General features: G+C 51.2%; 1 protein-coding gene across 4 annotated transcripts in view; it reads right to left on the bottom strand.

Moving 5' to 3' along the window:
* The window catches only part of ZNF512B (zinc finger protein 512B), a 42,696-nt gene that overhangs the window by 16,121 nt on the left and 14,015 nt on the right, over positions 1-12,560 (bottom strand). For 3 of the 4 annotated variants that reach the window (XM_085314206.1, XM_085314207.1, XM_085314208.1), the window contains 7 exons: positions 11,756-11,827; positions 9,854-9,988; positions 8,344-8,468; positions 5,630-5,722; positions 4,658-4,756; positions 3,368-3,655; positions 2,440-2,631 (listed from right to left, as the gene is read on the bottom strand). In XM_085314206.1, the coding sequence (XP_085170332.1) occupies positions 2,440-2,631; positions 3,368-3,655; positions 4,658-4,756; positions 5,630-5,722; positions 8,344-8,468; positions 9,854-9,988; positions 11,756-11,827 (1,004 nt within the window). The remainder of the gene's footprint in view (positions 1-2,439; positions 2,632-3,367; positions 3,656-4,657; positions 4,757-5,629; positions 5,723-8,343; positions 8,469-9,853; positions 9,989-11,755; positions 11,828-12,560) is intronic. The other variant, XM_085314209.1, reaches the window with a different exon arrangement.

The raw sequence follows: 12,560 nt of genomic DNA, 5'->3' as shown, positions 1-12,560 counted from the left end.
CACTCCTGCCAGGATGGCTGAAGCCAGTTCTCAGGAAAGCACTATTTTTGGGGCCGTAACTGGGTCAGTCTAGGCGTTCGCTGGCATGTTCCACTCGCTCATAGTTGGCAGGTTTTTCCCACACTCTTAGCCGAGGCACTTATGAGCTGTAGACTAGTCTGAAGCAATGTAAGTCGTTACTCAGCAAAGCAGTGCTGGACCCAGCAGGACATACCRAAGTCAGCAGAGCTCCTACCAGCCTCCCTGGGAAGAACCTGCCTCCTGCTGCCTTCTAGCACTGTTCCTCAAGTAAAAATGTCATAGACWGAACAGATTATCCTTTAGAGTGTTGTCTAGTGAACATGACAGTCTTTGCAAGACGCACCCACACACGCACAGCCATACACACATTCACCCAATGCACTGACCGCCTTGAAAATTCATCTGTGCAACACAAGGCCAGGAAAAGCCAGCGAGAGCAACACACCACACAGGGCTGCAGTCCCAGTCCTCGAGATCAAGAGCCTCGTTTTACAGCAAGTTTTGAGGCTACAGGGGGGAGAAGAGAGCAGAACACCTCTCCTCCCTGAGGCCTGCAGATAGTATTTGAAATGAAACAGCTACTTTGGGCTTGACTTTTTTAGGTTATAAATGCATTTCAGCTGAAGTCATCTAGAAATCATCAAACTCTTCCCCCCAGAAAACACAGAGTATGGGGGAAAAAACGTTTTCAACCAGCTCTGGCACTAAAATCTCTAGCCCTCCTAAGACAGGTAGTGGCATCGAGGCTGCCTCGCAGGGATGTCAGGACACGTAAGGAAGATGCTGGTTGGTTTGTGTGCTAGCTTTTCACCTGCCCACTGTGTGCAGGCTGGGCACTGAGTCAGGCTTAGTTCTTTCAAATTGTTGCAGGACCAAGATGGCACTTCTGCTGAGAGCACTTGAGCCAGGACAGGGGCAGCTGGAAGGCCTTTCCACTCAAATTCAGCTGTTGTACCACCAATTTTCTGTGGTGAATTGCATCACTTCTCCAGACTGGCTCTTTGACTCTGTTCTGGGGTAGAGTTAGGTCCTTCAGGCTGGGACTGTCCCACACTCTGCACCCTCATAGCTCTCAGCACTGCCACACTCTAGCTGCTCTTGCACTAAAGCATTTCCTTGCTCATCTGATATCCCCCCCYGCAGTGCAGAGTAGGAGGAATCACCTAAGAAAGATTGGTACTGTGAGTTGAAGTGACACTTCAGAGAACCACAAGGAAGCCTGGGCTGAAGGCACCTTCCAGGCTTCCTCTGCTCTAAGGGAGTTCACCTCTGGAGGAGGCTGAAGTGCTTACGTGTCCCTCACTCCCACCTTCGCAATGCACACCATATCCTGCCCAGAGTGAATTTCAGGGCACTGGACAAGAAATACCCAACTACACAGAGCAAACTACAGACTCGACACTTYGTTGCAAAGCTGTGCACCCAGGAAACAGGTGTGCAGCTTGTGCAATGACTTCCAGGCTGGCTCTCCGTTGTGTCCTTGAGCTGGCTGAAAGATATCAACTGAATGATTGAAAACTTCTTCACTCCCTCTCTTTTCTTCCTTCTGCACTGAAAAGGCTTATGATTTGCTGCTGTTTCACTGTTTGTTACAGTCCAGAAGAAGCATTCCTTGAGGGAATTTCAGCTCAAGAGCACTCCCAATAATCAGCTTTTCCCAAGGCCYGATGATATGTTTGATTTAACATGTTACTCCAATGTCTCCATGAAGCTCAGAGTTGATGGGGCATCAACTTTTGCTGAGCAGATCCTGCAGCCCCAGGATGACTGTGCATTGCTGCTGGGGACAACAGGGCTCCAGCCCTGTCTCCATGCTCAGGACTCCTCTGCTTGCAGGAAGCACTGCTCTCTCAGAGAGCTGGTGATGSTGAGGGCTGGCCCCCGCAGGGTTGCTGGACAGCAGGCAATACTGCTGGTGCTTTATCTCCAAGGGCCCCATGGAAGAAGCCTCTCTCAGCATTAAGGAAAGGCAGGAAAGGAAGGAAATTCTGTCTGAAGTGTCTCTGCCCCCTGACAGCGCAAGGGAGAGTGTCTGAGATCCAACCTTCAGGCTCTCCACATGCTCCTCTTGACTGCCAACTCCACTGACCTCTCCCCATGACCTCCTCTRCACCAGACTCTGATCTCTCCACTGCCCAAACAGCACCACCTTTTGCTCTGTTTAAACTTGGTCCTGGCAGTGGGAAGGGCAAAGCTGCCCTCAGCCAGGCATTGTAAGGAGGCTCCAGATCAGTGGAGGCAGCTCTGGGACCCAGGCAGTGCTAGATGGCCTCTTAAGCAATGATTTTGCCTCCACCACCACTAATTCACGTAACATGCAGAAAATAGAGAGGCATGAACGATCAGTCCCCTGGGGCCACACTGGCCTTCCAGGATCCCTGTGTACAGATTGCACAAAAGAGAAGGAAYGCTCCTCACCCGCTTGGTTTCAGGTACCAGGTCATCCTTCATCCTCCGCTTGGTCCAATCCTTGGCGAGCTCGTCCTCTGCTATCTCCTGAAGGTGGAAGACGGCCACTTGGGCTGATGTGCGACGGATGCGGCCACTCGGGGTCCTTTCAAAATCTTCTATGGGGGGAGGCTCCGGCTTCACCTTTGGCTCTTCTGGAGGCTGAAACAGAGACCAAGTCAGGCAGGGCACAGCCAAGGCAGAGGAGGTGAGTTCTCCTCCCCCTGGAGTAGGGATGCTCAGATCTACTTTGTCTGGGTGTTTGCAGACCTGCTTTTCTGCAAGTGGGGACTGCAGAGACTGCAGTGTGCCCCCAGGCTGGCTGGAAGTTCTCTGGGCCAGTTCTGCAGGCCTGTTCAGCACTTGAGGCTCAGCCTCTGAGCTGCAACAAACCCACCTTCTAGCGCAGCCAGGCAGACAGCCTGAGCGTCGGACTGATCACGTCCTTTCATGCTCCTAGCGTTCCCACGTGTATAAATGTCTCCCTTTATTAGAGTTACAGAGTTATGAGTCAGATGCACTGTCAGTAGGGATCAAAAGAGCACAAGAAGATGGTCCCCAGGGACAGGCACCCCAGTGCTGGYGAGCAGCCGGCGCTCACTGGCTGCTGAGGGAGCAGCCTGGTCTTTTTTCAGAGTGTGTGGATGCAGGGTGGCCAGAGCACAGCCCTGCGCTCAGCGCGCGCTCCGGAGTGGGAGTGTTCCCCATTGCACCATTCACCAGCCCTGCCTCAGCCTTCCAGAGCAGGCCACAGCTGCCCTTACTTAAATACRTGCCCCTGCTTTCTCGCAGGAACAAAGCGGGCTGCGGTCAGTTCCCCATCTACAACGCACGGTGCAACGYACGTTCAGTGTGATGTTAGGGAAAAAACCAGCATCAGTTCGATGTCTGCACCTGCCTTGCCTGGCTCGGCCCGGCCCGACTCGGTCCTGCCTGCAGGCTCTGCGGCTCTGCAGTCACCCACAGGTACGGATGGCCCCGGTCCTCGGGCTGCGGAGGTGTCCGGGGGGCTCACCGAGGCCATGTGTTCTGACCGCACATGATAGTCGTGGCCAGCCTTGGATTTGTACTTCTTTCCGCAGTGCGGGCAGCTGAAGACAGGCTTGTCAGCCTCGGTGAGCTGCTTGCCGCACCGCTTCTGGTGGTACTGGTACCCCATCAGGCTGGAGAAGTTGGCCACGCAACCCTATGGAGGGAAGAGAAGGGTTGGGGGGACTGTCACTTCACATACCCATGTTGTAACAGTCATGGTGCCATGCTTCCTGCATGGAAGGGAGGAACACGTCCTGGAGAGTCCCCCCATAAACCCTGTCCCCTTCAAGCAATGGGGGAATCGCCAGCCAACAGGCCTGTCCCAAGGCCACTCTTCCACCAGCCTTGACAGGCTGAAGGACTTCTAGGTCCTTCATTTCTGAGAGAGATGATTACACCCCAAACTTGGGGTCCCTTGGGTCTGGCATTTCCTAACCTGTAGCCCCTGTCCCAGACTGGCCAGCTCTCCACCCCTGCAGAGAGCCATGTTGCTGGGCTACATGGGCTCGCTGGGGGCCTCGCATCCCATGCCACGGTCTGGAGACCTCATGCTTTCTCTCTGCTGCTGTCCAACTGCTCCCTMCCAAACAGCCACAGACGCAACAGTCGCTTGTGGGACACAGAGTGGCAGAGGGAGCAGCCCCAGTCCTCTGTGCCACACRCCACGCTTTGATAAGCCGGTAGGGCTTTTCAGAAACACGAAAGGTGGGCAGCAAGAGGTCGGCATGGCAGCGACTGCTTTGTGTGGAGAGCAAACCACCCACAGAGACAAAGCTCTGCCACATGCCCCCTTTACCTGTTCATGACTTGTCTGCAGCTGGCTTATGACTGTTTTGGTTTAGTTTATTTTTGTGCTTTGCCTAGGACGCTACCAGCAGCACAACACCCTTTTCCAAGCAGTAGCTTGAGTTCTTGAGTCAGAAACTGTCCTTCTGGGAATGCTCTCCAACCTGTCCTACTTCCAGCCCTCTGGCTAGGATGGCCCTTTGCTATAGCGCTCAGAGCCAACAGGCCAGGGAGAAGCTGAGCTAAGGTGCACTCGTGTGAAAAGTCGAGAGCGTGCTAAGGGGTGCCTGAAGAGCATGTGTGCCCCTTTGCACTGGGACTCAGTCCTTCCATCTTCGCACAGAACAAGAAACAGGAATTGTTCTTATACCTCATTGGGGCATTTCAGTTTTCCCATCTGCTTTAGCACTTTCCTCAGCCTTTCCCGCTCTTCCTGTTCACCAAGTCCAGAGGTTTCCACAGGAACAGGCTGGAAACAAGGAAGTAACAGAAGCGACAGAGTCAACCATTTACTCATGTTCTCTGTGCCAGGAGCGGGTGGTAAACCTCTGCCTCACAGGAGTTGCTCTTGGTGGGGAATGAACCTCCTGTTAAAAATGTTGGATCTCCCACTGCTTTACTGTGCGCCAATATCTTCGCTGCCAAAATGGACCATGCATTTCCTGTATTTACCCTCAAAAAGCCAACTGAGAAATCCATGAGCAGTTCCCGCATGGAAGGTTCACCAGGTAGACTAGACAGCAGGACACTCATGCACAGATAAAAGACAAGTCAGAACTGGTAAACATGGGACATGCAGAAATACAGTTATGCCTTGCCCTCGTATCTCAGAGACATATGCAATCAGACTTTTAAGAACAGCATCTAAACTGGTGCCTGCCAGATTTTGCTCATGACAAATTTTGTGGCTACTTCTTATATGCATGGCAGAGCGCTAAACACTGGACTGTGAGATTCATGCAAGACAGAACCCATCAGTCTCGGATTTACAGGCATAGTTTTGGAGGCAGAGCTTAGCCACTCAAAATCTGCCTCAAAACTCACTGAAGAGTCCCCCTTTCTGGAATYTGAACTTTTATTTTTCTAGTCCTCTGCTCTGTTCCCAGAGATCCACATGAACATAACTAGTTGCCTAGAAATGAATGGTTTTGCACAGCAGCCARGGGTGAAGGCTACTGTCTGGACTGAGCAGAGTGCAAGACACTGCAAGGATGGTGTTCTGAATCCCTTCTTTGAAAAAAGACAAAGAAAAGCAGATGCTGATTGCCTCATCTTCTGCATCTGCATCTCGGGGGAGAGAGAGGAAATGAGGTGTGAGGTGAGAGTTGGCCAGCATTCTTACCTTGCTGACATGTTCAGCCATCGTATGGTAATTCAGCCCAGCTTTGGACTTAAATTGCTTCTTGCAATGTTGGCATTTCAAGGCATCCTGCAGCTAAAGAAATTAGAGACAAATCACCATGGAGGTTACTACATGTATGATTTTCCAAGGGCTGCTGCTCTGCTCTAACCCCACGGGAAGCTGTTTTCGCAGCAGTGGGATCAGTAGGCAGTTCAGCACCTCTTACCCCATCCCAATTCAYGTCTGCAGCCCAGAGATTTCTCTCTATCATCCTGAAAACGGTTATCAAACCCACATGCCCCAGTTTTTGGAAAACATTCCATTTTGGAAGTGGATTTAAAGTGCATTAGGTGGAAACATCTGGACCTGGTCTCTCAGTCTTCCTGTTCGAGGGATAGGTAAGAGAAGGAGCTTTGATCTAGCAGTATGTTAGYGGATTGTGCTCTGCAACCCTATTAACTATGACAGATAGAGCATACAATACGCTTTATGGGCATCTGGACTGCTCGAAATTAAGATGTTGCTGAGCACAAATCACAAAATTCCCATCAGCAGAATATTTCCCGCTTCATAGTACTCTGCTGCTTGACCCCTGAACTTGGTTTCCTGAACGACTTGAGAGAGGCATTAAAAACACACTGTTCCACCSTGCTGCCATGGACGTACTGATTTACAAGGGGAACTTGCAAAGTGAGTAAGCAGATCCTGATTTTTTTTGGAGCAGGTATCAGAATTTATTGACTCAAGAGATGAATACTTCCAGCTCCAAGAAACAAAAGCTAGTGGCTGGACAGCTGGGTCCGCTCCCTGCTCCATCTGTCCTAGCTGCCTGGCTGCCATTCCACCTTCACCAATCCCTGTTCAGTTGAGTCTGAACTAGCAGTTGGGGGGGGGGGTGAAGATGGAGCTACAAACCCACCCTCATCCTGGACCTCTTGGGAAATGAGGAACGAACTRCAGCCAGCCGAGAGCGACTCACTTGTATTTATGCCCTGATCAGTTAATCGTGCGCCAGACCTAAGCACTGATCCTAACAAGGTGGATATCTAAAAGCTTCCTGACTCATCACATGCCGATTTCAACTAATTTGGGGTTTACTCCTGTGGTTAGGACTGAAGAACATGATGTGTTCATACCCTAATAAGTTCCTGTTAAGACATCAACTGGCTGCAAGGAAGAGATCCTGCCGTCATCTCCTGCAGGCACTAGCAAGTCACAACCATCTCTGTTCTTTATTTCCTTTCCAGAGCCCAAGGAAATGGGGTAGACTGCTTAGTGACAACACTGGAGTTGAGGAACCTATTTCAGTTGCTGTATAAGAGTTTCTAGACTCTGTCCATCCTTTTCCCATCATAARAAACACAAACCATTAAAGCAGCAACAGGGGAGGGGATTGGGAGGCTAGGAGCATGCCACGGGCTCATCACAGAGCTGCTGCTGAGAGATGGAGCTGAGGTCATGCACCCAGGGGTGGCCATGTTTCGGGAACAGGCTTACAGGCTGCTCTCTGGCAGGGGTGCTGTGAAATGCCCCAGCCCCAGCCTGCTGCAGTGGGGACCATGCCTCATGGGGAAGGACAGCAAACAATTTGCTCCTGGAGCCAGAGSCTGCAGCTCCACTGGGCCAGTTGCTTCTGCTCTCATATCCCAGAGCGGCAGTGATGCCCTCTCTCCAGGCAGATTCAGCCTGCAGGCACTGGCTCTGGAGCAGAGAAGTGGTTACTGCCCCTTGTCACAAGCTTAGCAGGCTGTGGGAGCCTCATTTCCTCCTCTGAACACCCACACACCTATTTATAGAGGGGAAGCCAGGCCTGACTGCTCTCRCAGATCCCCGCTCAGCAGGTTGGTTGGCCTTGCATGCAACCTGCCGGMAAGAGAGATGTTTAGGAAGCACAGGAGGTCTGAGAGACAACGGCCAAGATCTCGCATTCCCTGAAGCCACGAGGATGTTAGCAACCTCAGGATTCTGCTTGGCATCAGTGTAATATGAGGGATAAGGAATAATAGCCTCCCACTGCTGCATAAAAGCTGAGGCAAAGGCTGAGGAGGCATTTACAGAAAATGAATGTGGAATCAAAGCTGAGCCACGTATTTTCCAAGCGGGAGGCAYTGATCCCACATTGGGTTTCTGTGACGGTGGTTCTGCACCATGCCAGGTGATGGATGAAGACATAATCCTTTGCTCTGATTGATGGCGCTGTGGCAGAGAGACAGTTTTTCACTGCACCATTATGGAACTCCAGCATCTTGACAGTCTGCCTGAGTGCATCTAGGCTTGATGTCTCTCTGAGATGTGCTCTCATTCAACCACAATTTATCTGGCCTGATGCGAGGCACGGTGYACAGTAAAATCGCACAGCTGGAGCTCTGAAGTAGGCTAGATTACAGACAAGCCCAGCAATCTCACTAGCCTTAGAACTATTCGGTTAGCTACTAGAAATATCCAACTCTGCTGAAGACACTGGGACAAGGGGCCCAGACCACAAAGGGATTCAGAATTGATGAAAATTAGGTACCCAAATCCCTCTGTGAATTTGAATCCAAGTCAAGCAGCCAGTTCTCTTTAGATGACTAGCAAGTGCTCTATAAAACTGCCCTAGAATCAATTTTAGGAACTACCAATACAGATTTATGAGYGTGGCTTGAAAGAACATGCATATCTGCATTCCCCCCTGAAACACAAAMGAGCTGTGATTGAGGATGGCAAGCTCTTACCTTCTGGCAGACATCCATGTGCTTTTTGAGCCCAACAATAGTTTTTCGGGTTATAACACTGCAAGTCGGACAGGCAACTTCTCCCTTCTCACTGATCTCACGTTGCCACTGGTCCTCAGGGTTTGCTGGCAAGGGGAGAGGAGAGAGGTGTTATGCTCAGCAATACAGACAACGACCTGCCCAGGGTGTTTGTCAGGAGAGCCCTTTTTTAAGTCTTGGTTCACCAGCTGAAAGCCACTTTAGGGGGGAAAGTTACTGAAATTCTCTCACAGTCATGGGTCAAGTCAAATCTAGATGCACAAATCACACAGGCACTTGCAGCTCTACCACTATGCAATTCCTGCAGCCGCCTGAGTCAAATTGGGTCACTGGGCCACTTTATGTATTGTTGCCTGACTTGCTCACATTTCATAAGGAAAATGAGGTTTGTTTTTCCAGCTCCATTCCATATCCTGCAAATAGGGAGTTTAAATCTTAGAATGCCCCTGGCCACCGCATCTTGCCCTGCTTGGAACAACTCCCACTGCCAAATGAAACAATTAGTGGGAGTGAAACAAAGGTGAATGTCTCGGTTCCATCCGGACCATGTGCCTGGACAGTTTTCCCTGSCTTTCTTTTTTCCCGGCGGAAGCACAGGCAGCTAATAGGCATGCTAGCTTCCAGCCATGTGTTTATTTGAATGGCTGTGACAAGCTTAAAAAACACCCAGAATAACAGATATGTGGGGCCAAAACCTGCTCCCAGACCCAGAGTTCATGCCATGTTCTCAGCRGAACACACTAGATTTCCAGCAAAGGAAACCTGGCCTGGATACAACCTGCCAAGTCTGTTTATTTKGATGCTTTCACACGTCTGTGAGATCAGAGAGCTGTTTATTTGAATTTGAAACCTGTGCAAGGAATTGCAGCTGTGTTTATCTTGCACATCCTGCATTCCTTCTGCTGTCAGAGCTCTCCAGGGAAAGTCAGCAACCTGTGTTAGGATGCAGGCTGTGCCTTGGAGGCTCAGGGGAGACACAGTTGCCCCTAAAGCCAGGCACTGGCATCATTCTTGAAGGTGATAGTACAAAAATGTCATCATCTTTGGAGTTGATCCAAATTGTGGTCAAACTGCAGTCATGAGGAACCAGGATTTGGCTGTCRACTCCCAGTGCTTACAGCAAAGCATTCTGTCCCTGTGCAAGGTACCAATATCAGGATGCCACTGCAGTCACACCAATATGTTAGGACCAGTGGCTGCTTCCACACATGTGCTATATCTCAGACATAAGGGAACTGCCTGCTTCCAGCTCTTGTCTTGCGCTGGGTTCAGCTCATGCTTCTGCTCACAAACCTCATAGAATACTAACCTGGTAAAACAGCCCGCAAGGCCTGGAGGGATGTGAGGACCACCAGCTGCAGCGCAAAGGTGGGGGACCRCACAGTCTCAGAGCAGAGCAAGGGAATGAGCTGGCAGAGCGGCTAAGTTGTGGACAAAGCTGTTGCYGCTGCTCTGTTTCCACAAGCCCTACCTGCTGGTAAATGCATGACCATTTCCTTCTTCACACCAGCTCCAGGAGGTTTCTTTTTCAGGTCCTCCATGTTGGTGTTCCCCTCCAGTTTCTTGGCTCGATGGGCTTTTGCCTTGTCCTCTGCTTTGACAAGACCTGCAGAGGGAGAGAATTTAATTTAATGCTTGCTTTAATACCATCAGACCTGAATTTACCAGGAGAAAAAAAATCTCCRACACGGGGACACAGAGTCAGCTGTAGGTCTGCCACGACCATATTTGTGTAGAACCAGGCCCTTAAGTATGACAGGCAATGTCAAAATAGCTCATGGTGATTTGTAAACACAAGGATAATCATTTCCCCTGCTCCAGTCAGTTCATGGGCTACAGAAACTCTAGGGTGAAGCAGGGGTAGGCTGCTTCCAGAAAGGGAGAACCCTCCCCTGCAYGAGTGCACGGGCAAAGCACGTGCTCCCCATTCAGGCTGCTAACGACATCGGCCGTCAGCCACTGAAGCGCTGGCTCAGGCCAGCCCTTCTCTCTGTGGTGAGCAGAGCCAAGCGAGCAGGAGGAAGGCTCAGCACGTGCCAAGAGCGTGATGGCAGCAGCAGCACTGCCCAGTCTCCCCCTCACAGCTCTGCTGTGCCGAATGCCTCAGAATTCCCATGCTGACACGAGAAATGGAAAACGGGACTTGCAAATGCTGCTTCAGAAAGCCTAGTTAATGAAGGACTAGGGCTCCGACCCTGGGTCCGACCACCCCAGACCAACACGCAGTTCAGCCTTGCGTCTGCGCTTCCGGGGGAAGGAGGCTGCCGAGGCAATGCCAGTGCCAGGGTCAGACCTGCTCTCAAGTCCGCTGCAAGGGTGCGTGTGTCCCCGAAGGGCTGGGTTGCGATTCTTGCAACCCCAGGGTCCGAATGGAAAAAAACACCTGCCCTCTGGCTGTGCTACCCGTGCTGGGGTGTTACAGGCGGCCCACTGCAACYGCGTGACGGAGGCAAACGCTTGCCCATTCTCACTCTCCGTTTGAGGCAGTGAGTCAGGGGTCCGGTTTACTCACGAGGAATCCACAACAGATGTTTCGGTCCATGGCAACGCCTCTGTGGGGAAGCGAAGGGAAATGACCCCAGACTTCCCAGGAGCCAGAGAACAGGAAATCGGAGGGACCACATCCAATCCACTCATTGGTAAGTGTGTTTAGTTCCTTCAAAGCTATTAGTGCCTCTCCCTCAGGACTCGTACTGGAAAGTGCTGTCTCCTCCAGTGCCTGGAAACCTTCTTCTAATTTCCCCGATTGAATGAGTTTCATAGTCAGTCCAAGTCCCATTGCTCTTGTGCCAGGGATCTTCCAGGTTTCCTCCCTCCCTCGTACCCACACTAGGGTGTTTACGGAGCACAACCACAGTCCCTCTCACTCTCCCTTCGTCAGGCTGAGTAAGACAACTTCCAAGTCTCCTCTCAGAAAACATTCTGGTAATGCATCTCTTCCCCCTTTGAATTCACTTCCTTGAAAGCGACCAGCACTGGAGAGGCTATTTGGGGGATGGATGCGCTCTGAGTCTTTCTACACAGCACAAATCCTTCTTGACTCCACCGGAAATTCTGCTGCATCCCAGACCTTTATTCACCTTTTGCACRGACCACTTGTGTCTGCAGCTCTTCAGTCTTGTGTTACAAATTAGATGTAAGCCAGGTCTATTCCTCTCTTCCCCCGTTTCCCAGGACGGGCTCCCAAGGCAGCATGGACAGAGTTGGCAGCACTGCTGCCTTTCCTTCCCTTTCCAATGCTCCTCCAGGATGACGTCCCCCAAGGCATGCACAGGCAACCCCCACGTGCCACCACCACAGGGAAGGGATGTCCCTGATATGCCCCAGGGAGAAGCTACAACCCTACAGCTGGCAAGGGTTGCCCCCACGTTACCTTTCAGTCCAAACGTCCCCGAGATGGATGGCTGCTCCCCTGTAAATTTCTTAGGAGTTTTCTGTTTCCTTCCTRACTCAAGAGAGAGAAACAGAGAGAGATTTGGTCAAATAACTGTGCTGCAAGGTGGCCTGCAGCAGTCCCAAGGCAAGGGGTGTGCACAGACTCCATGTCAGGAGTGAGCAGAAGGGATCCACCCCATGGAGGCCTTTTCCACCCTGAAATAAAGGGGCTATTGAAGCAGCCACCTCACCAAACAGTAACAGGACACTGCTTCCCACCCCCACAATTGAGGAGACATGGTAGTATCCAAGGAAGGCAATTCAATGGCTGGAAATTGTGGCGCTACGTAGTGCCAAATGTCTAATGGTTTCCATACCCTGCACAGCTTCAGCAGCTATGGTATCCATGCGGGTTCACTTTGGGGCCACAAGCAGCGCAAAACTGCACTGTGGTAGGAATAACCACGGCCTGGCACGTCACAGCCTGCCAGCCACGCAGCAGCAACCAAAGCAGTGAGCCTCCTTACCCTATCCCGACTCCTACAGAAAATGCGTTTGCTAGAATCACTCTGGTTTAAACTTCCAGTCAGTCAGAACTGACATATGGCAGCTTGCTACGTTGCAGGTAATTCAATCCACTTCCAAACACATGGGTCCCACAGTTACACCTCTGCCACAGCTGAAACTGTTTTTAACTCGCTGCTGCAAGAAACTGGTGGGGGCAAAAATTACCAGGATGTTCAAAAAAAAAAAAAAAGATCAGATACGCTCAGAGAGGACAGGCTTCATAGGGCCACTGAGGT

The sequence above is a fragment of the Rhea americana genome, unplaced genomic scaffold (assembly GCF_003343005.1).
Source record: "Rhea americana isolate MKP2758 unplaced genomic scaffold, rheAme1 scaffold_4, whole genome shotgun sequence".
Lineage (NCBI taxonomy): Eukaryota > Metazoa > Chordata > Aves > Rheiformes > Rheidae > Rhea > Rhea americana.
The sequence above is the reverse complement of the archived record's forward strand: the minus strand, read 5'-3'. Positions and strand labels throughout refer to the sequence as shown.